The sequence below is a fragment of the Meles meles genome, chromosome 11 (genome assembly GCF_922984935.1).
Source record: "Meles meles chromosome 11, mMelMel3.1 paternal haplotype, whole genome shotgun sequence".
Taxonomy (NCBI): domain Eukaryota; kingdom Metazoa; phylum Chordata; class Mammalia; order Carnivora; family Mustelidae; genus Meles; species Meles meles.
This window is the reverse complement of record NC_060076.1, coordinates 48,870,531-48,893,681: the sequence shown is the minus strand read 5'-3', so window position 1 is coordinate 48,893,681 and position 23,151 is coordinate 48,870,531. Positions and strand designations below refer to the sequence as shown.

The window sequence follows — 23,151 nt, the reverse complement described above, 5'->3', positions numbered from 1 at the left end:
TGTTTTTTTTCTATCTGAGCCTTGATGTGATGTGGCCTTTTGGAATTAAATACACATTGATTATATTTTATTACTTAATTCTACAAAATGTATTCAGTACCTCAGTAGTTATAGATAGAGCTAAACAGAAAATATATTTTGAAAATACCTTGATAAGTAACTAGTAGCATGTGAAGTTAAAAATTATTTTTCAGCTGACGTAACATTCAAATTCAGTACACTAAAAATGTGTAAACTAAATAAATCAAGTTTTCAAATGCCATTAGGAACTTGGAATGGTTTAAATATTTAAATATATGAAATAATTTTTATGTTTTTGTAGAAATTGTTAACTTGCATGTGTGCTATATAAATTACAAACTATATAAGTAAATATATTATAGGTCACTCATCAAATTTAGTTATACTGTTAAACATCAACAGCTTTAAAATTTGACTTTAAACTTGAAACGGTTAGTCATTCTTAACCCTGCATTGAGTTAAGAATAAAAAGAGTAACTTGACACTTTCTTTTGTATGTACAAAGCTCAGATATAAGTACAGTACATAACTGTATAAATACTGTATCCATGTTATTAATTTCTCTGGAAGTTGCAATTAAAAACATCAGAGGAGACTCTGGAGGCAAGGGAAATCATGAAAAATATGTACATAGAGTTGGGAAACAGTGCTCTAAACCAGTAGAAGGTGAAGAAAGGAAAGCAAAAAGAGAAGTAGAAAGTAAGGGAAACGTTCAGAAATTGAAAACTCCTATGTCCTCTACTTAAGCCACATGCACAAGAGAAGATGTTCAGAGAAGCTAAAGCCACGGGTCCCAGACGTGCCCACCTCAGCCAGGCCAACAGCATCTGCAGGATCCCCGATGGCCCTGCCCTCTTCCTTCTTGGTGGCCCTGGTGGTGCTCAGCTGCCACTCCCTTGGCTCTCTGGGATGTGACCTGCCTCAGGACCACGGCCTGCTGCACTGGAGGGCCTTGATGCTCCTGAGACAAATGAGGAGAATCTCCTTTATCTCTTGTGACTAGTACACAAATGACTTTGCCTTCCCCAAGAAGGTATTTGACGGCAAGCAGCTGCAGAAGGCTCAAGCCCTCTCTGTCGTCCATGTGACGAACCAGAAGACCTTCCACCTCTTCTGCACAGAGGCCTCACCTGCCCCCTGGAACACGACCCTTCTGGAGGAATTGTGCTCAGGAATTTATCAGCGGGTGAACAACCTAGAAGCCTGTCCCCTGCAGGAGGTGGGGGTGGGAGAGACGCCCCTCGTGAATGGGGACTCCATCCTGAGGAACTACTTCCAGAGAATCTCCCTCTATCTGCAAGAGAAGCAATACAGCCCTTGTGCCTGGGAGATGGTCCGAGCAGAGATCATGAAACCCTTGTATGCATCAATGATCTTGCAAGAAAGATTAAGGAATAAGCAATGAGACCCAGTTCAACATGGAAATGATTCCCTCTGACTAATAATATCAGACTTTCCGGAGTTCTGCTGTCTGGAGTGTCAAAGACTCATTTCTGCTGTTATCATGGCATGAATGGAATCAATTTGTCACAAGTTCTCAGGAGTACTAAGCAACATCAAGTCAACAGTACAAGCACTTGTGGCTTTCAGATCACTATGCTGATCTTCCTATTTAACTATTTATTTCACTATTTATAAGATTCCAGTTATTTTTCTCTGTATAATACAGGCACATTTTCACTTTGTGGCAATACAAATATACATGCTATATACATTTATCAAGTTCTTGTTCATCAAATGTTTCTGTAGAAAAATTCTTTTATTTGTACTTGTTTCTTATTGAGAGAGAAGGGGAACCTGGGTGGTTCAATTGGTTACGTGGCTGCCTTCTGCTCAGGACATGATCCCAGCAGCCTCAGATTAGATCTGCTCAGGCTCCTAGCTCAGTTCAGACTCTGCTTCTCCCTCCCCCTTCTCTTGGGCTTTCGCTTGCATGCACTCTCTCCCCCTCTCATGTAAATAAAGAAAATCATAAAAAAAGAAAGAGGAAACAAGTGTGATTACAATGTGAGGAAAGAACAGATGGTACAACTCACTCAGTATTTCATGGTTCACGTTAGAAATAATACCATAGACTTCCTGGAAGTCAGTTTGTATGTTGTCCTCAGGGTAAAGGCAGATGTAACAAATCCAATCCCCAGTCTGTATTGTTTAGTTTTGTAGAAAAAACAACCTTCAAGCAATAATCATAGTGAATTAATGTCAGTTATACTAAAGGGTAGAAGGAGAAGAAAAGAATATGGGAATTCTGAAAGTAGGAAAGGAAGCAGACAGGTCAGGAAATAGAATCAAAAGCACTAGTTACCTTCCACATCACACTGGTTGCCATCCAAGTGCCAATATCCTTTACAAAATCTTTGAATCTGCCATTTACAAGCCATTCCATTCACTTAAAGCCCAGCAAGGGAAATGGTCGCCTGGGAAGAGAGTGTAAAATGAGAAAAGGATTTAAAAGTGATGCCTCAAACCACCCCTGGTCAGGGAAGAAAAGAGCCACACTGCAAACAAAGGTGGAATGGCCCTAAGGCAGTAGGATAAGAGTGAATATTGGTTAAGAGTCTATTTCAAAGATGAGAAAGGCTTCAATGAATTGTATCATTGCAAAGGGTGCATGGAAAGGGTCCACAAAGCCTGAAAGTAGAGGGTTTGTGTCCCCAGGTATGAGCTGGTTTGACTGAATTACTCACCAGAAACCATACTGGAGGAGGAGGAAGGGTGAGGAACAGAAGAGAAGTTAGTGACTATAGAAACAAAATAGTGTTGAGAGATTTACCTTCTTTGGACAAATTTAAATTTGATGAAAAAATGAAAAAATAATTGAAATGGGCGATGTCTTCTAATTCATGTAAAGCATGTATAAAGAAAAGCGAACAAAAATGAAAAGGCATGAAAAGTGTACCGGAACATTCTGCAAATGAAAACTACCCTGTTCTATTGAAGACTCATGAATAGGAAGAACTGAAGATGAACTGGGGGCCAGGACGCCCCCCCACTGGTCCCCCAGGCCACCAGAAGCCCTCAGGTGCAGCATCCAGCCCCTCTGTGGGGATCCTGCTGGTTTCCTGTGGCAGCATCTCAGCTCTGGGCTGTGAGCTGCCTCCTGGCCCCGGGGAGCTTCACAGGGGGACCTGCTGCTTCTGACACAAGAAGGAGCATCTGTCCCTTCCCTGACCCAGGACAGCTCCTCTGGGACATGGTGCGTGGCTGCCAGTTCAAGGAGGCCCAGGCCACCTATGTCCTCCATGAGATGCTAGAGCTGACCTTCACCCTTTTCCTCACCAGGTGCCACCACTTGCTACCTGAACCTGATCCTGCTGGACAAACTGCCCAGGGCCCCAGGGGCAGCCAGAACCCCAGACACCTGTGTGGTACTTGCGACAGGATTGGCGGAGTCTCCCCTGGGTTTGAGGGGCCTGGCCTGGCACTGAAGATGTGCTTCCAGAAAATCCATCTCCATCTGAGAGAGAAGAAACAGAATGACTACCTGGGAAGGAGTCTGAGTCAAAATCAGGTGACCCATCTCTTCCTATTCAAATGAAGAAATAAGGAAAGGGAAATGATAAAAAGGAAGAAAGCAGGAAAGTGACCTGGAAATGATATTCTTGACCTACAACACTAAGTCACATAGCTATGAGTTCCATCTTTCTAAGGACTCTTTTTTCTGCTTTAGCCATACAATGTGTTGAGTTAAATTACTCAGCATTGTGGTTGGACTATCTCTAAGGGCCTCCATGTACAGGACAGAGGTAGCCTGAAGTTGTTCACATGTTCACATATTGCAGGATCCTCTGGTTTCTGGATCAACACTGAACCATTTGGAACGTTTTTCCTGACCTCACAGCTGCAGCAACAAGAACAAAACCAACAACCACCAACTGCAAGAATACTGAAGCAACAACTCTTCTTAGATCCACTCACGGCTGAGGTCCCAGGGCCAGTCTCAGCGCTGGTACCAGGAGAAAAAGGAGTACGCAGACAGTCACACTCGCCAGGAGCAGGCAGTGATAGGAATTCGAGCTGTTACGGAATCATGGCTCAAGGCTCTGTGTGCTTCCACTGGACAGTTACAATGTCCAGGCCTCCCTAGTTGGTGGAGCCCACAGGTTTGTGAGTTGTACCTTTGGAATCTCCACTAGGCTCTCCCCGGTAAGAGTAGAGGGAAATCTCCTGGCTTTGCCAGCAGAGGGAGGGGGAAAGCAATCACTCTAGGATAGTCAGGAGTCTACCTCTTCAGACGGTAGATGCCAAGGGGATCTGTGACCAGGAGCCTGAGGGAGGGAAGTCAGGAAGAGGGGACAGCAGACTTCCCACTGGAGATGCAGGGGTGAGTCTGGACTCTCCAACAATGCACGTCCTGGAGGCATTAAATCGCAATGTCCCTTGCATATTTGGAAATCGAGGCACGGTACTGAAAGAAAGTCCTTCCATCTGATGTGAGTGTGGAGTGAGAAGATGCCCTAAAGCTTCAGAGAACCTTTAACTTTTAAGGCTGAGAAGGAGAAGGGGAGCCTGTCAGGGGCACAGAGATGGGGCAGGCAGTGCAGGTGGGATGCATCAGGGAAGAATGATCTCCAGGAAGTGTGGAAGAAGAGAAGTTTCAAAACTCCCCAAGGGGAACCTCAGGCAGGAATTTATGACATGGGCTACAGGACTGTGCCCTGCATCTGGATTCTGCTTCCATCTCCTTGTTTAATGGTAAGAACCTCATTGAGCTCTCTGCAGCTCAGTTTCCTCAGATGTAAAGTGGGGTGGAAATATTCCTAGAGCTGTTTTAATAATGAACTGGCACATTTCGAAGTATCTAGTATCTTCCATTGAGTCAGAGTTTAACAGAATGGGGACTATTTTCTTATGTTTTTCCTAGAGCTTTCTAAGAGAAAAGTGATCTTCTCTTAGCCTTTTCTCTGTAACTGACTGCAAACTGCTGATTCTCTAAAATACCCAATTGGTAGGGTGCCTGGGTGCCTCAGTTGGTTAAGTGTCTGCCTTCAGCTCGGGTCATGATCCCAAGGTTCTGGAATTGAGTCCCGTGCCTGGTTCCTTGCTCATCAGGGAGTCTGTTTCTCCCTCTGCCTGCCACTTCTCCTGTTTGTTCTCTCTCTCTTTCTCCCTCTTTCTCTCTCTCTGATGACAAAATAAATAAAATCTTTAAAAAATAAATATAAAAAAATAAATAAAATAAATACAAAAAATAAAATTAAATATAAATATATTTATAAAAATATAAAAATAAAAATAAAAAATAAAATATAAATAAATAAATAAATATTAAAAAAATAAAAAATAAAATACCCATTGGGAACAGTTGGCCCATCAATTGAATGTAATTAGATACACAATAATGTTATATGTATACTTATACACTGTACCTATGTCCACATGCTCTGTACGTTCTGGTACAGCACATTTCCCCTTCCTCCATGCCCTCCGAGATCCCATCCTTTCACTCTCCAGTCACAGTGTTTCCCTCTCCCCCAGTGTAGAAACCTCCTGTGAGCTCCCCGTCCTCCCTCCCTCCTCAGCGGCCTCTCCTGCCCATTCACACAGCTGCTTCCTTGTCCTTTGTGGTTTCTGTCTGGCCCTTTTACTTCCAATTACAAAGCCACAAAGAAGAACAAAAGTTGTTTGAAATTAGTTTTTTTTTTTTTAAACTCTCCTAGGAGAAGCCTTGTTCTCTTCTTTTCTCCTGATGACTTTTATTGGACCTGTGGGAATGTCCCCACTGCAGTGATGTCACAGTGGCAGGAGCAGAGAGGAGACAGGAGCAGGAGGCTGCTGGTCTGTGGCCGGTCACAGTCTGTACAGGGGAGGCTGCCAGCGAGGGGGCAAGGTGGGCTAGACAGTGACCAGGTGTGCCCACGAGCTCATGTTGTATGTAGAAGTCTGTCCCCTGGTAAGAGATTTTCCTCCAGAGCAAAAAAGAGCTCTTCTCTAGAATGAACTGACTCTGCTAGTGTTACAAGCCAATTTCTATGGCTTTCATGAACTTTTACAAAAATACAATTTTTTAAAAAAGAACAGTTATGTTCATAGCTAAAGCAAGGAGAAGGTCCTGAGTTTTTCTCCATCCTCCCTGCTTCTTTAACTGCACAGTCTCTCCCATTACCAGCTTTCCCCCACCAAAATGAACACTTGTTCCAATTGCTTCCAGCAATGTAACAAGTAGTGCTTAGGGTTGGTAACAAGGCTTCAATATTCCAAGGTGTGTGGTATGTCAAAGCACAACCTTGGAGTTTAACAAAAGCTTAGGGCTTAGTATTTATTGTCTGTTATTGGGTTTTCTTGGGTGTCACACAAGAAGCATGGACATGGAATTTGTGGAAATACAACTATATGTATATGTATACACTGTATGCACGTACTCATGTGCTATAGACTGTAGATCCCTATGACTATATTTTAGTGGAAGATTCAATTACAAAGTATTTAAAAGACTCTGAAGGAAGGGGGCAATATGAAAAAGAAATGGTTGAGAAACCATGTTCTAAACCCAAGTAGAAAGTGCAAAAAGGAAAGCAAAAAGAGAAGTAGAAAGTAAGGGAAACGTTCAGAAATCGAAAACTCCTATGTCCCCTACATAAGCCACATGCACAAGAGAAGATGTTCAGAGAAGCTAGAGCCACGGGTTCCAGACAGGCCCACCTCAGTCAGGCCAACAGCATCTGCTAGATCCCCGATGGCCCTGCCCTCTTCCTTCTTGGTGGCCCTGGTGGTGCTCAGCTGCCACTCCCTCGGCTCTCTGGGGTGTGACCTGCCTCAGGACCATGGCCTGCTGCACTGGAGGGCCTTGATGCTCCTGAGACAAATGAGGACACTGTCTGCTAGCTCCTGTGACAAGTACAGAAACGACTTTGGCTTCCCCCAGGAGGTGTTTGACGGCAAGCAGCTGCAGAAGGCTCAAGCCCTATCTGTTGTCCATGTGACGAACCAGAAGACCTTCCACCTCTTCTGCACAGAGGCCTCACCTGCTCCTTGGAACACGACCCTCCTGGAGGAATTGTGCTCGGGACTTTCTAAGCAGCTGCACCGCCTGCAAGCCTGTCCCCTGCATGAGGCGGGGGTGGGAGAGATGCCCCTCGTCAATGGGGACTCCATCCTGAGGAACTACTTCCAGAGAATCTCCTTCTATCTGCAAGAGAAGCAATACAGCCCTTGTGCCTGGGAGATGGTCCGAGCAGAGATCATGAAACCCTTGTATGCATCAACTGCCTTGCAAGAAAGATTCAGGAGAAGAAAGTGACAACCGTTTCAACATGGAAATGATTCCCTCTGACTGATAACATCACACATTCCGGAGTTCTGCCGTGCCAGAGACTCTCACTTCTGCTGTCCCAAAGACATGAACAGTCAGTTTGTCAAGTATTTTCAGAACATGTCAACTCTACAAGCAATAGTCGCTTACAGATGACCTTGCTCGTGTCTATTTATCTATTTAAATATTTATTAAGGTAGATATATGTAAGATTCAAATTTTTTTTCATATTCTATGATGTGCAACTTTACATTGCAGGATATAATAAAATATACTTTAAATATTTAATCAGCTTATCATTTTTTCTTCAGTTAACATTTTATTCATTTGAGAGAAAGAAAGTGAGGGAGAGAGAGAGAGAACAGAGGTATGGGGAGGGATAGAGGGACAGGGAAGAACAGACTCCCCACTAAGCAGGGAGCCCAAGGCAGGGCTCCATCTCAGAACCCTGAGATCACAACATGATCTGAAGGCAGACACTTAATTTTTGACTGAGCCACCCAGGCACCCCTTTTTATTGAACTTTTACTACTGGCATTCTTTTAAAAGAGTAACACTATGGGTGCCTGAATGGCTCAGTGGGTTACGCCTCTGCATTTGGCTCAGGTCATGATCTCAGGATCCTGGTATAAAGCCCTGTATCCAGTTCTCTGCTCAGCAGGAAGCCTGCTTCACCCTCTCTCTGCCTGCCTCTCTGCCTATTTGTGATCTCTCTCTGTCTCTGTCAAATAAATAAAATCTTTAAAAAAAATAAAAGAGTAACACTAAGTTTAATTGTGCAGCTTCATTGAGAAATGGATGGCAGAATTCATTTACCCCTGATATTATTTTAACATCAGAAGTAACAACGGACTTCTTCTAAGACAACTTGCACGTTGCCCTTAGGCTATAGGACATAATAAAGACAGTCCTGATGACTATATCTTTGGTTGCTGTAGGGATGGGATCTAAAACCAATCCTCCTACCTAGTGTTCTAATGAAGAAGGAAAGGAAGTGACTTCTCTCACCTGGTGCTAGAATGGAGAGGGTCAGGAAGTACACAGAAAAGCTGTGGATCCCTCAACAGGTCACTGGAGGCACGTATGTCCAGTGTAGGGGGAAGGTGAGCTGGCATTTGACAAGAAATGCCACGGCTGAGGTCCACATCTAGGAGGCAAAGCCAGAAACAGAGGTGGTCATGCAGGGAGACCGTGTCATGTGAGAAACAAACATACACTTGATTCTGAGGCTCTTCAACTATTGAAGGGAGGGGAGAGAAGAGCCACAAAGGAGATGGTGGACTCTTGGCCATACAGCACAGGGTAAGAGAGGATGCTGGTGAGTGTCTTTAGGGAAGTAAATGTGCTTCGAAGAGCATCAGCGGATCCCTGGAAGATGTGGATTGAAGCTGCCTGCGATGTCAGAAACACAGATGCTTTTGCTGACCTTCCTGAGAGTCGGTTTGTTGGAATGCATAAGCAGAGACCACCCTGGAGCGGGTGGGAGCATGAATAAGAGAAGTCAGTGCACCTGACGTGGAGAAGAATATAGCATGTAATTTGGGAACAATGTGGGTTAGTTTTTCTGTGCATAGTTTGTCCTTTTATGCCATTTTTTTCCCTGAGTGATTTTATGGAATTGATGTTCTGGCAAATCATGTTAATGTGTTAAATATTGCATTTATTTTGAACCATACTTAATTACTGATAATGGTTTATCTTGTCTTGGTTATTATAACCTTGTATAGGTTAGGAATAGATAACTCATTCAATCCTTCATCAAATTGTCTATTGTTACTGATAAAATAATGTTTCTTGGAATTTTGGTTTTATTAATTAACCTACTTAACTTTCATCATTGTGACACTGTTTTACTACAGCAGCTATATACTGCATTTCTTTTTCTAGGGGAGTTTGCTATGATAAGAATTCTTTTATGTTACTTGCCAGGAATTTTCCCTAATTTTACGGGTATCACAAACTTCCATGAATTCTGAAATAACAAAATTATCATGGACAGAAAGACTGACAGGCTTTCTTCACACTTTGAGTGGGAAGCTGGGTCAAGGAGTCTCTTAATATTTAAGGCGAAGAGAAAACTGGTTACCATCAGCTGAAAATACGAATCATGGAAGGAATCATGGAAATCCATGTGTATATTTCAGGAGTAAAACCTGATTTAATAATTATAACAGAATATCGTGAATATTAACCCAACTTATGCACTTTAAAGGCAACTAGGATCACATGTTCCCTAGAGTAACTGATTTGGGAAACAAAGGAAAAGGAAAGTTACATTTCCTTACTACCTACAGCCCATTGACACTCCAGACATGTAGAGCGACATTCCTCTAGAAACTCAGCTGACTCCATGATAAAACTTTGCTAAGGGCAAAAGGCAATCTTAGCCCAACCCCCAGCACCCTGTAAGTGTATTTTAAGAGATAAAAATTCCTTTGGAAACTTCCTTTATCTCCAGTCCCCAAGATACGCTTTGGAAATCATCCCCCTAACCATATGACCCACAAATAAACATAGGAAGGGTTTCATGACTAAGGTTTTATAGACAGTAATAAATGATCTTTTCCCAACAACAGGTAGCCCTTTCAAGGTCCTGGAAGCCTTGTTTCCAATATACTTTAGAGACTTATGCTATCCATAACCTCCTCCCAACTTGAAAGTATATAATCAGTCACTCCTCATGACCCCAGTGCAGCTCTCTCTGCTCATGGGTCCTGTCCCCTTGCTTTAATAAAACCACTTTTTTGCATCAAAGACATCTCAAGAATTCTCTCTTGGCCATCGGCTTTGAATCCCAACATCTTTGCTACATCAAAACCACTTAAAATATGGTAGGTATTCTCTTATTTTTCTTCAGACAGCTATATATGAGAATATTGTTTGTCTCTTTCTACAAAATTCTTGGGACTTGTGTGTCTTACACTTCAGAAACTAACTTCCAAAGGAGGCAACCTCTAAAATCAGAATTCTGTTGTGGATTCTAGAGAAACCCAACCAATTCATTCCCCATTGCCAAGAAGGGTTTTTATTTATCACCCGTGATGAGATGGTGGCTTCTAGGAACATCTGAGAGTGAGAATAAATATCTAGGTGGAAGTTCAGAAGAACATGCTCTTTCCTTAACCTTATGGCACCCACCCTGTCCTCCCCACCACATTCCAGAACACATTCCCCTGTCCTAACAGTTAACTTCCCCTCCAAAGCAGAAGTCCCCAGATCACCCTTGGCATTTACGTTCGTGACCTCTCAGCCTGCTCACACAACAGTTTTCTGTTCTGTTGTGGCCTCAGCTTAAAGGTTTCCTAAGGAACAGTACAAGAAAGCAAGTAGAAGGCAACAATGAAATGAAATCTCTAGGTTTTGCAGAACCACCTGCAAGAGAGGCTTTGCTCAGATTTCCATCCAATGTGATAGAATAGCAGCTGTGGCTGAAAGGAAACAGAATATATATATGACTCAGCCATCAGAAAGGATGAACTCTTATTTTATTTCTCTTTTTGTATTTTATTATGATTCAGTATTGATGAGTTGTATGTGATTCAAAATTCACCAATGTCTTCCATATTATCCAATTTAATGGTGTATAATTGTCCATAGTAATCTCTTATAATGCTCTGTATTCCTGTGGAGTAGTTTAAATATGTCCTTCTGGGGCACCTGGGTGGCTCAGTGGGTTAAGCCTCTGCCGTTGGCTCGGGTCATGATCTCAGTGTCCTGAGATTGAGTCCCACATCGGGCTCCCTGTTCAGCAGCGAGCCTGCTTCTCCCTCTCTCTCTGCCTCTCTACCTGCTTGTGATCTTTCTCTCTCTCTGTGTCAAATAAATATATGTAACCTTAAAAAAAAAAAAAAGAAAGCAGGATCAGGTTGAAGGGTGGCCTAGTGAAGCTCCTCTCTGGGAAGACCGCCTCTTGGTGGCCAAGTGCGACAAGGGTGGCGACCAAGATTGAAGGCCAGGTTTGGGATCTATGCAGAAATCAGATCTCTTCCTGAGGATGTCCTTTGAGCTACATTAAAAAAAAAAAAAGCTGCTTGTTGAAATCCAGAGATTCTAATGCTGTCATTAACCTGTTTCCTTGCTCTATGACAAAGAGTAAGTCTTGTTCTGAAAATCCCTATAGCCAGAGGTTGGATCAATCCCAGTGTTATTGATTATTAAATACTGGAAAATGTTCGAGAGCTGAGCAGCAGGGTCAGAGACAGGGGAGACAGGGGTGACAGGGGTGACAGGGGTGAGCATCCCTGCCAACTTTCCTTTCCCCAGTGCTTCTGGTCAACCTGCCAGATGAGCTGGCGATGGAAGGGCTTGGTGTTTGGGTGCCCACCAATGGGCTTCGAGAGATCACCCTGCAGTACCCAGCCACAAGCATCCAAGGTTTGGCAGCTTCAAGAGTCAGAGTGCGCACTTGCCCTTCCTCCACCCTCCCTGTCAGCTGATTTCTGTGCTGTGGAGCTCAAGGCCCCAGATGTCTAGTCCCGCACAGAAACATGCTAAATGCAGGGAGCTCAGCGCACACATCTATACTAAAACAATCACAGATGCTCATCTCTGCAAATGCTTGGGCATACCTATTGATGTGGGGAACAAAGGCAAAAAGGAAATGTAGATAAAATTAAATTTCCTATAACCTCCAGTCCATTGACAAATACTCCCTCCAGGAAACTCCCAAATGTCTTAATGTTGTTTTCTTGCTAGAGGGGAAAACAACCTTACAGTGACAATCCTAGGCTTCCAGGATTCTATGAGTCTTCCTTGGCATATGAACACCCGTTTGGAAATTTCCCTTTATCTTTACCTCCCCCAACTAAGGTACAAAGCCAGCCATTCTTCACAAACCCAGTGCAGCTATTTCTGCCCAAAGTTCCTATCTCCGTGTTTTTATAAAACTATTTTTTTTTTCACCAAAGATGTCTCAAGAATTCTTTTTTGGCCGTTGGCTCTGAACCTGAACATTTCCTATGTCACTACATTTTGATTAACAAGGGCATAGGATGCTCATTTGCTCAAAAGACCCACAGCTGCCCATCTGGAAATATTGAAGGTGTTAAAGGTCAGCAGCTGTGTGGGAACCTGGAAGAAGAATAGAAATGGGAAAGTGTCCACAGGATTAGTGACTTATCCTCAGGAGATGGGACAGTAGGACAGTAGGGCAGCATTGAGTCAACTGTCTCTCTGTGTCCTTCCCGAGACTGAGAAAGTTCAACTGGATGGTGGGAGCACAGAGTTCTCCTATGCAGATGTGGCCCATAGCAGTGTCCCCATCACGGGTGACCCTGACACGACAGCAGCCTGCAGGGTATTCGAAGGAGGCGGGTTACCAAGTGCCAGCTGCAAACATCTGTTTCAATTGGGAGAAAAATCTACTCTCTTGTGACTCTTTGAAATAGACTTTCTCAACTTTTACTTAGAACATATAGTCAGTCAGTTCATGAAACCAGAAAGTATTATTTTAAGCAAAATAAGTCCGAGAAAGAAAAATACCCTATGATTTCATCCACTCATGTGTGGAATTTCAGAAACAAAACAGATGAACACATTAAAAAAAAAAAAAGAGAGAAAGCTGTGAACTGGAAAGTAGACTTCTAACTATAGAGAACAAACTGAAGGAGACTGGAGGGAAGGTGGCCAGGAGGATCAGTTAAAGGGATGAGGATTACAGAGGGCACTTACAGTGATGAGCACTGAGTATTGCATGTAAGTGATGAATCATTAAATTCTACAGAAACGAATCTTATTTTGTATGTCAACTCATGTAAGAAAGATGTTGCGGCCCAGAGCCTAGAGCCAAGAGAGAATTCTTGAGATATCTTCTGTGCAAAAACGTGGTTTTATTAAAGCACAGGGACAGGACCTGTGGACAGAAAGAGCTGCACTGGGGTCATGAGGAGTGATAATTATATACTTTAGAGTAAGGAAGGGGTTAGGCATACCACAAACCTCCCAGCTATAGGAAACAACGTTTCGAGGACGTTGAGGGGGCTAGCTTGTTAGTAAAAGGTCATTTACGTCAGTAGATACTCAGTCATGAGACACTTCAGATGTATATTGGTGGGTCATACACTTCGGGAATGATGGACAACATACATCTTGGGGGGTGGAGATAAAGGAATTTTCCAAAAGAATTTTATCTGTTAAAATAGACTTACAGGATGCTGGGGGTTGGGCTAAGATTGCCTTTTGCCCTTGGCAAAGTATTAGCAGGAAGGCAGCTGAGTTCCTAGAAGAATGTCACTTGGCATGTTTGGAGGACTTGTCAATGGGCCATAGGTGTAAGGAAATTTAATTTATCTTTTGCCTTTGTTTCCCACAACATAAACTAACTGGAATTTAAATAAAAACTTGAAAAAAAAAAGAACTTCAAGTCAGCTCAGTTGACTTAAACCACACCTAGTTGCCATACACTACAACAGACAACAACCCTTCGGCATCTGAAGTGAATCTGGAATCCTCGATCCCTCACCTTCCCCTCCTGACTGATTTCCTGCTATGGGGCCTCTCCTGGTTCTTAAATCCTCTGTCCATGTGTAGCCTTCTTTTAACAGGTGCTTCCAGACAATCCATTATCTCACAACTCCTTAATGTTTGACCCTGGATCTTTGGTACCATCAGAATAATTCATCCATTCTGGCTTCTATTTCTCTCCAAACAGCTGTATAAATAAGCGTAATCCAAACGGGGATATTGACAGGATTGATTTAATGATTTCCATGATCTCAGAATAGTTGGCTTATAATCGACTTCGGTGTTATCATCATAAAACATCATCATCCTTGTTCTTATCCAGGTGAAGACTAGAATCTTTTAGGATTATCCAGTTCCCTTCGCTTTAATATTGGATTTCTCAAGGCCATCTTTTCCTGGCTGAGTGGATTTCTAAACTACATAGAGCACTCAGGCAGGGCGAGGATCCTCTTTCCTTCTATAGAGGGTGAGCCGCTGGGGTCCTGGTCGCCAGTCTCTTGTGAGCTGGTTGGTGTGACTCCTCTCATCTCTCCTCAGAACTGAGCACATGTGGATTGAACAAAAGAAAAATCAGGTAGCTGGTCTTGCAAAGCTGAGAGCTGCATGGGGACCCAGGAATTGGTCTTGTGTGAGCCTCTGGCTGAGGCAGCCACATTCCTGACTTGTGGTAACTCAGTACAGCCTTCACTCTCACCCTCTGTCAGAGCCACTCATCCCCAGTGCTGCTGCACTGAATTTTGTTAACTTATGCTCTGTCATTTAAAAAAATTAATATATAATGTTTTATTTGTTTCAGGGGTACAGGTCTGTGATTCATCAGTCCTATACAACACCCAGCCCTCACTACAACACATACCTTCCCCAATGTCCATCATCTTGCCACTCCATCCTCCCACCTCCCCTCCCCTCCAGCAACTCTCAGTTTTTTCCCCTAAGATTAAGAGTCTCTTATGGTTTCTCTCCCTCTCTGGTTTTGTCTTATTTCAATTTTTTTCTCTCTTCCCCTATGATCTTCTTCCTTGTTTCTTAAATTCTGCATATCAGTGAGATCATATGATAATTGCCTTTCTCTGATTGACTTATTTAGGTTAGCTTAATACCCTCTAGTTCCACCCATGTCCTTGCCAATGGCATGATTTCATTTTTTGATAGCTGCATAATATTCATACATATATATATACACACATATATATATGAATACACACACACATACACAACACACACATATATATCACATCTTTATCCATTCATCTATCGATGGACATCTGGGCTCTTTCCATAGTCTGGCTGTTGTGGACACTGCTGTTATAACCATTCAGGTGCATGTGCCCCTTCAGATCACTACATTTGTATATTTAAGGTAAATATCCAGTAGTGCAATTGCTGGGTCATAGGGTAGCTCTATTTTCAACTGTTTCAGGAACCTCCATACTGTTTTCCAGAGTGGCTGCACCAGCTTGCATTCCCACCAACAGTGTAGGAGCGTTGCATCCTCACCAACACCTGTTGTTTCCTGACTTGTTAATTTTAGCCATTCTGACTGGTGTGAGGTAGTATCTCACTGTAGCTTTGATTTGTATTTCCCTGATGCCAAGTGATGTTGAGCATTTTTTTTTTCATGTGTCTATTGCCCAGTTGGATGTTTTCCTTGCAGAAATGTCTGTTCATGTCTTCTGCCCATTTCTTGATTGGGTTATTTATTCTTTGGGTGTTGAGTGTGATAAGTTTTTTATAGATTTTGGATACTAGCCTTTATCTGATATGTCATTTGCAAATATTTTTTCCCATTCTGTCACTTATCTTTTGGTTTTGTTGACTGTTTCTTTTGCTGTGCAAAAACTTTTTATCTTGATGAAGGCCAAAGAGTTCATTTTTGCCCTTGCTTTCCTTGCCTTTGGCAATGTTTCTTTTTCTTTTTCTTTTTTTTTTTTTAAGGTTTTATTTATTTGACACAAAGAGATAGAGTACAAGTAAGCAGAGCAGCAGGTACAGGGAGAGGGAGAAGCAGGCTTTCTGCTGAGCAGGGAGCCCAATGTGGGCCTCAATGTGGGGCTCGATGTGGGGCTCAATCCCGGGATCTGGGATTATGACCTAAGCTGAAGACAGCCACTTAACCCACTTGCCTTTGGCAATGTTTCTAGGAAGAAGTTGCTGCAGTTGAGTTTGAAGAGGTTGCTGCCTGTGTTCCCCTCAAGGGTTTTGATGGATTCCTGTCTCACATTGAGGTCTTTCATCCACTTTGAGTCTATTTTTGTGTGTGGTGTAAGGAAATGGTCCAGTTTCATTCTTCTGCATGTGGCTGCCCAATATTTCCAACACCATTTGTTGAAGAGAGTGTCTTTTTTCCATTGGATATTCTTTGCTCTTTGTTGAAGATTAGTTGACCATACAGTTAAGGGTCCATTTCTGAGTGCTGTATTCCATTCTTTGATCTATATGTCTGTTTTTGTGCCAGGACCATACTGTATTGGTGATTACAACTTTGTAATAGAGCTTGAAGTCCAGAATTGTGATGCTACCAGCTTTGTTTTTTTGTTTTTGTTTTTTCCCCCAACATTCCTTGGGCTATCTGGGGTATTTTCTGGTTCCATACAAATTTTAGGATTATTTGTTCTGGTTCTGTGAAAAAGGTTGATGGGATTTTGATAGGGTTTACATTGAATGTGTAGATTGCTCTAGGTAGCATAGACATTTTCACAATATTTTTTCTTTCAATCTATGAACATGGAATGTTTTTCCATTTCTTTGTGTCTTCCTCAATTTCTTTCATGAGTGTTCTATAGTTTTCTGCATAAAGATTCTTTGCCTCTTTGGTTAAATTTATTCCCAGGTATCTTATGATTTTGGGTGCAATTGTAAATGGGATCAACTCCATAATTTCTCTTTTTTCTCTCTCATTTTTATTGTATAGAAATGCAACTGATTTCCATGCATTGATTTTATATCCTGCCACTTTACTGAATTCCTGTATGAATTCCACAAATTTTGGGGTAGAGTATTTTGGTTTTTCCACATATAGTATCACATCATCTGCAAACAGTGAGAGTTTGACTTCTATGCTAATTTGGATGTGCTTTTTTTTTTTTTTTTTTTTTTTTTGGTCTAATTGCTGAGGCTAGGACTTTTAGTACTATGTTGAACAGCAATGGTGATAATGGACATCCCTGCCATGTTCCTGGCCTTAGGAGAAATTTCTCAGTTTTTCTCCATTGAGAATGATATTCACTGCGGTTTTCTCATAAATGGCTTTTATGATATTGAAGTATGTACACTCTATCCCTCCACTGTGAAGAGTTTTGATCAAGAAAGGATGCTGTATCTTGTCAAATGCTTTTTCAGCATCTATTGAGAGGATCATATAGTTCTGGTTCTTCCTTTTATTAATGTAGTGTATCACATTGATTGATTTGTGGATGTTGAACCAACCTTGCAGCCCAGGAATAAATCCCACTTGGTTGTGGTGAATCATCCTTTTAATGTACTGTTGGATCCTATCGGCTAGTGTTTTAGTGAGAATTTTTGTATCCATGTTCATCAGGGATATTGGGTCTGTAATTCTCATTTTTGGTGGGGTCTTCATCTGGTTTTGGGATCAAGGTAATGCTGGCCTCATAAAATGAGTTTGGAAGTTTTTCTTCCATTTTGATTTTTGGAAATAGCTTCAGAAGAATAGGTAGTAATCCTTCTTTAAATGTTTGGTAGAATTCCCCTGGGAAACCATCTGGCCCTGGGCTCTTGCTTGTTGGGAGATTTTTGATGACTGCTTCAATTTCCTTGTTAGTTATGGGTCTGTTCAAGTTTTCTATTTCTTCCTGGTTCAGTTGTGGTAGTTTATATGTCTCTACTAATGTATCCATTTCTTCCAGATTGTTTAATTTGTTGGTATATAGATAGTTGCTCCTAAAATGTTCTTATAATTGTTTGTATTTCTTTGGTGTTTGTTGTGATCTCTCCTCTTTCATTCATGATTTTATTAATTTGGGTCCTTTCTCTTTTCTTTTTGATAAGTCTGGCCAGGGGTATATCAATCTCATTAATTATTTAAAGGACTAGCTCCTAGTTCTGTTGATCTGTTCTACTATTCTTTTGGTTTCTACTTCATTGATTTCTGCTTTAATGATTATTATTTCTCTTCTCTTGCTGGGTTTAAGCTCTATTTGCTGTTCTCCCTCCAGCTCCTTTAGGTATAGCGTTAGGTTGTGTATTTGAGAGCTCTATTGTTTCTAGAGAAAGGCTTGTATTGCTTTATACTTCTGTCTTAGGACTGCCTTTGCTGCATCCCAAAGATTTTGAACAGTTTTGTTTGCACTTTCATTTGCTTCTATATATTGTTTATTCTTCTTTAATTTCCCGGTTGATTCATTCATTCTTTTGTAGGATGCTCTTTAGCCTCCATGTGTTTGAGTTCTTTCCACCTTTCCTCTCATGATTGAGTTCCAGTTTCAAAGCATTGCAGTCTGAAAATATGCAGGGAATGATCCCAATCTTTTGGTACTAGTTGAGACCTGATCTGTGACCCAGGATATGATCTATTCTGGAGAATGTTCCACGTGCACTAGAGAAGAACGTGTATTCTGTTGTTTTGGGATGGAATGTTCTGAATATATCTGTGAAGTCCATCTGGTCCAGTGTGTCATTTAAAGCCCTTATTTCCTTGTTGATCTTTTGCTTAGATAATCTGTCCATTTCAGTGAGGGGGGTGTTAAAGTCCCCTGTAATTATTGTATTATTGTTGATGTGTTTCTTTGATTTTATTATTAATTGACTTATATAATTAGCTGGTACCATGTTAGGGGCATAAATATTTACAATTGTTAGATTTTGTTGGACAGATCCTTTAAGTATGATACAGTGTCTTTCATCATCTCTTATTATAGTCTTTGGTTTAAAATCTAATTTGTCTGATACAAGGACTGCCACCCAGCATTCTTTTGATGTCCATTTACATGATAAATAGTATTCCACCCCCTCAATTTCAATCTGGAGGTGTATGGATCTATAATGAGTCTCTTGCAGACAGCATATCAATGGGTCTTGCTTTTTTGTCCAATCTAATACCCTGTGTATTTTGATTGGGGCATTTAGCCCATTTATATTCAGGGTAATTATTGAAAGATACAGATTTAGTGCCATTGTATTGCATTAAGGTGACTATTACTGTATATTGTCTCTGTTCCTTTCTGGTCTATGCTACTTTTGGGCTCTCTCTTTGCTTTGAGGACACCTTTCAATATTTCTTGTAAGGTTGGTTTGGTGTTTGCAAATTCTTTTAATTTCTGTTTGTCCTGGAAGCTTTGTATCACCCTTCTTTTCAATGACAGCCTAGCTGGAATATTGTATTCTTGGCTGCATATTTTTCTCATTTAATATCCTAAATATATCATGCCGGTCCTTTCTGGCCTGCCAGGTCTCAGTGGATAGGGGTCTGCTGCCAATCTATTGTTTCTACTGTTGTAGTTTACAGACCTCTTATATTGAGCTGCTTTCTGGGTTTTCTCTTTGTCTCTGAGATTTGTAAGTTTTATTAACAGATGTTGGGGTGCTGACCTATTTTTATTGATTTTGAGGCGGTTTCTCTGTGCCTCCTGTCTTTTGATGCCTGTTTCCTTTCCCAAATTAGGGACGTTTTCTACTATAATTTACTCCAATATACCTTCTGCCCCCCTCTCTCTTCCTTCTTCTTCTGGGATCCCAATTATTATAATATTTTTCACTTTATGGTATCACTTATCTCTTAAATTCTCCACTCCCCTCCGTGACCCACCCCCCACCCTGTGATCCAATAGTTTTTTATCTCTTTTTTTCTCAGCTTCTTTATTCTTCATCATTTGGTCTTCTATATCACTAATTCTCTCTGCCTTATTTATCCTAGCAGTTAGAGCCTCCATTTTTAAAAAAAAGATTTTATTTATTTATTTGACAGACAGATCACAAGCAGGCAGAGAGGCAGGCAGAGAGAGAGGAGGAAGCAGGCTCTCCACTGAGCAGAGAGCCCGACTCAGGGCTCGATCCCAGGACCCTGGGATCATGACCTGAGCTGGAGACAGAAGCTTAACCCACTGAGCCACTCAGGCACCCCTCCATTTTTGATTGCACCTCATTAACAGCCTTTTTTATTTCAACTTGGTTAGATTTTACTTCTCCAGAATGGGATTCTTAGTGTCTTCCATGCTTTTTTCAAACACACTTAGTATCTTTATAATCATTATTCTGAACTTCAGTTCCAACATCTTACTAATGTCCATAATGATTAGGTCTCTGTCAGTTGGTACTGCCTCTTGTTCTTTTTTTTTTTTTTTTTGAGGTGAGTTCTTCTGCTTTGTCATTTTTGACCAGAGAAGAATAGATGAATGAGAGAACAAAATACTAAAAGGATAACAATGACCCCAGAAAAAATATACACTAAACAAATCAGAAGAGATATGAAACCAGGGGGGAAAGAAAAGAAAAAGAATATGATCAGGTTGTTGAATAGAACAGAGCCATACACTAGACTTTTGGGTGTGTTTGGTCTGTTAGGAGAAATTGCCTCCCCAAATTTTAAAGAAAGAAAAACTTATATATATACAAAAATACTGTTAAATACAATGAAGGGATAAAATATGACTGTAAAAATGAATATTAAAAAAGATTTTTAAAAAGGAAATGATAAGAAGTTGGTTGAAAAAGGAAAGAAGAAAAATTTTAAAAAAAGAAAAGAAAAAAGAAGAAATAAAGAAAATTAAAAATATTAAAGTTGAAAGACTAAAGAATCACGGGGGAAAAGCTATGAATTCTATATTCCCTAGTGCTGGAGTTTTTCAGTTCTCATTGATCTATAAACTTGGTCTTGGATGGATGTTCTTGCTGATCTTCTGGTGGAGGGGCCTGTTGCATTGATTATCAAATGTCTTTGCCCCAGGTGGAGTGGCACTGTCTTTGCCAGGAGCCAGGCTAAGTAGTCAGCTTGGGTTTGCTCTCATAGCTTTTGTTTCCTGAAGTCTTTCTGTACAGCTTTAGAGGATGAGAATGAAAGTAGAATGAAAATGGTGGCCTCCCATCTCTGGCCTGGGGGAGAGCTAAGAGCTCAGGACTCCATTCTTCAGTGTGCTCTCAGAGAAGAGCAGTCAATCACTCCTGTCTGCTTGGTTTCTGTCTGCACTCCCCAGCCAGTGACTGAGTGTTTCTATCTTAGGCACACCACCCCATTTGGAGACTCCAGACTCAGCATATTCCTGAGGCCCACTCCTGCATCACTGCTCCCAAGGGAGGAAGGGGAGTCTCCCTGTATCTGCTGCTTTTTAGGTCCTTGATCATAGAACAGTGGCCTGGTTGTGTCTCAGATAATGGTTTATGGTAACCTTGAGCTGAGAGCCCATGTCTGGGCTTACTCTTTGCAACTGGCTTCCCTGCTCCAATACCTGGGAGCTCTATTGCCCTCAGACACCCCCAGTTTTTCTGTGACCCCAAGGGTTCTGAGACCACACTATTCCAGCAAGGGTTCCACCCCAGCTTAGCCATCAGAGTAATGTCCTTCACTAGAACAGACTTCTAAAAGTTTCAATTTTATTTTTATTTTTGTTCTTTAAATTTTAATTTAATTTAATTTATTTGAGAGGAAGGGTGTATGTGTGTGTGTGAGAGAGAGAGCACAAGCAGGGGGAACTATAGAGGAAGAGGGAGAAGAAGGTTCCCCACCAAGCAGGGAGCCCAATGTGGAGCTTGATCCCAGGATCCTGAGACCATGACCCTGGCCAAAGGCAGATGCTTCACCAAGTGAACTACCCAGGTGCCCAAATCTTCCAATTTTGTGGTCCACTGCTCTATCACTTGTAGTAGTGGACTGATGGAGGCTCCCTCCCCTGCAGTCTGTCTTCCCATATATTGCCTCAGATTCACTTCTGTGCACACATGCTATCTTCCAAGAAGTTGTAGTTTTTCTGTTCACAGAGTTGTTTCTATTCTTATCTTCTCTCTCCAGTTGAGTTTTAGGTGTTCAGAATGGTTTGATAGCTATCTATCTGAATTCCTGGGACCAGACGAAATTTAGGTCTCCTACACCTCCACTGTCTTGGACCTAGCCTCCCATGTGAAATTCCTTACTGCATCTGGAAATGAGCACAAGGGAGTGGATGTGGTCACTTCTATGCAGAGGGGACAATGAGAAGAGGATCTAAATGTGGTTCTTCAGAGTCTCAACATTTAAAGGTTAGGCATAAGAGAGTCTGTGGCAGAGTGAATGGTGCAGTTGGAAGGACACACGGGAACAATGACACATTGGGGGACAGATGTGGTGTTTGCAGGACAGGTGCAGACGATCTGACCTACAAAATGTCCTTGATGCTTGTGCACAACACTTTTCTTGCTAACTGTAGGGGTCTGATTAGCCAGAGGAACTGTAAGCCCCGGATATAGGGGCGGGCCAGGCCAGCTAAATGGAGACATCCAATCAGTGGGGCATGCATATATTTACTGAGATGAGTTGCAATCTCATTGGCCACCTGTGTGTGGGCTGGGCTTACCCACCTCTAGAAAGGCTGGTCTGTGAGGCTCAGGGAGAGGGTAGCAGGAGGAGTTAGAGTAGCCGTTGAGAGCCACTGGGAGCCTTTAGGGTGTCGGGGTTGTTGAGAGTGACAGAGGCCTCTTCGTCATCAGGAGCATCGGGAGCAGCATTGCTGGGAGCCTCGCCGCCCGTAGCAGAGGCGCAGTCATGAGTCCAGGGAACAGCCTTATCTGGAGTGGCCTCGTCCCGGGGAGCAGCCTCGTCAGGAGCGGCCTTGTCCCGGGGAGCAGCCTGTGGTACAGCGAGGGTGAGGAAGGGAGCCTCCAGGAGGAACCCCAGGACAAGGAGGCGGTGGCCCCCAGCAAGGCTCAGGCACCTACTGGTCAGTTTGATTTCTGATACATGGCACGAAATAAAGCTTTGCTTGATTTTTGCTTTGTGTTAGTCTCGTTCCTTTGATCACGGACCCTAACACTAAAAATATTGTCAAGATGAGGTCATAGGAAAGATACTTCAATTCCCAAAAGTTAAAAGAACATAATTAAGATAGTCATGGAGACCCAAGAAATTGTCAAACATACAGATCTTTCAGGTGAAAAGGAAAGAAGTAATCTTCTACAGATTGTTGAGTTTGTTTCCATCAATGGTAGAAAAGTCTATTTATAGTCAATTGTTTTGATGCAAATAAGAGAAAGCTTCAACCCCATTGAAGAAATTGACTCAATAATATGAGCTTGAATATATTTTTTAAAGATTTATTTATTTGACAGAGATCACAAGTAGGCAGAGAGGCAGGCAGAGAGAGGAAGGGAAGCAGGCTGCCTGTTGATCAGAGAGCCCGATGCGGGTTCCATCCCAGGACCCTGGGATCATGACCTGAGCCGAAGGCAGAGGCTTTAACCCACTGAGCCACCCAGGCACCCCAAGCCTGAAT

At 42.1% G+C, this 23,151-nt stretch overlaps 1 protein-coding gene and 1 pseudogene across 1 annotated transcript; both read left to right on the top strand.

The window, feature by feature from the left end:
* The first annotated feature begins 826 nt into the window (after positions 1 to 826).
* LOC123952847 lies at positions 827 to 1,426 on the top strand (annotated as a pseudogene).
* Positions 1,427 to 6,676: 5,250 nt separating this feature from the next.
* On the top strand, positions 6,677 to 7,261 carry LOC123952851 (interferon alpha-1/2-like). Its single transcript, XM_046022431.1, has one exon. The coding sequence runs from the start codon at positions 6,698 to 6,700 to the stop codon at positions 7,259 to 7,261; it is 564 nt and encodes a 187-aa protein (XP_045878387.1). The 5' UTR covers positions 6,677 to 6,697.
* The last annotated feature ends 15,890 nt before the right edge of the window (positions 7,262 to 23,151 follow it).

What these genes read in the sequence shown, in the direction of transcription:
- LOC123952851 (XM_046022431.1), top strand. Translation starts at nt 6,698, where the DNA reads ATGGCCCTGCCCTCTTCCTTCTTGGTGGCCCTGGTGGTGCTCAGCTGC.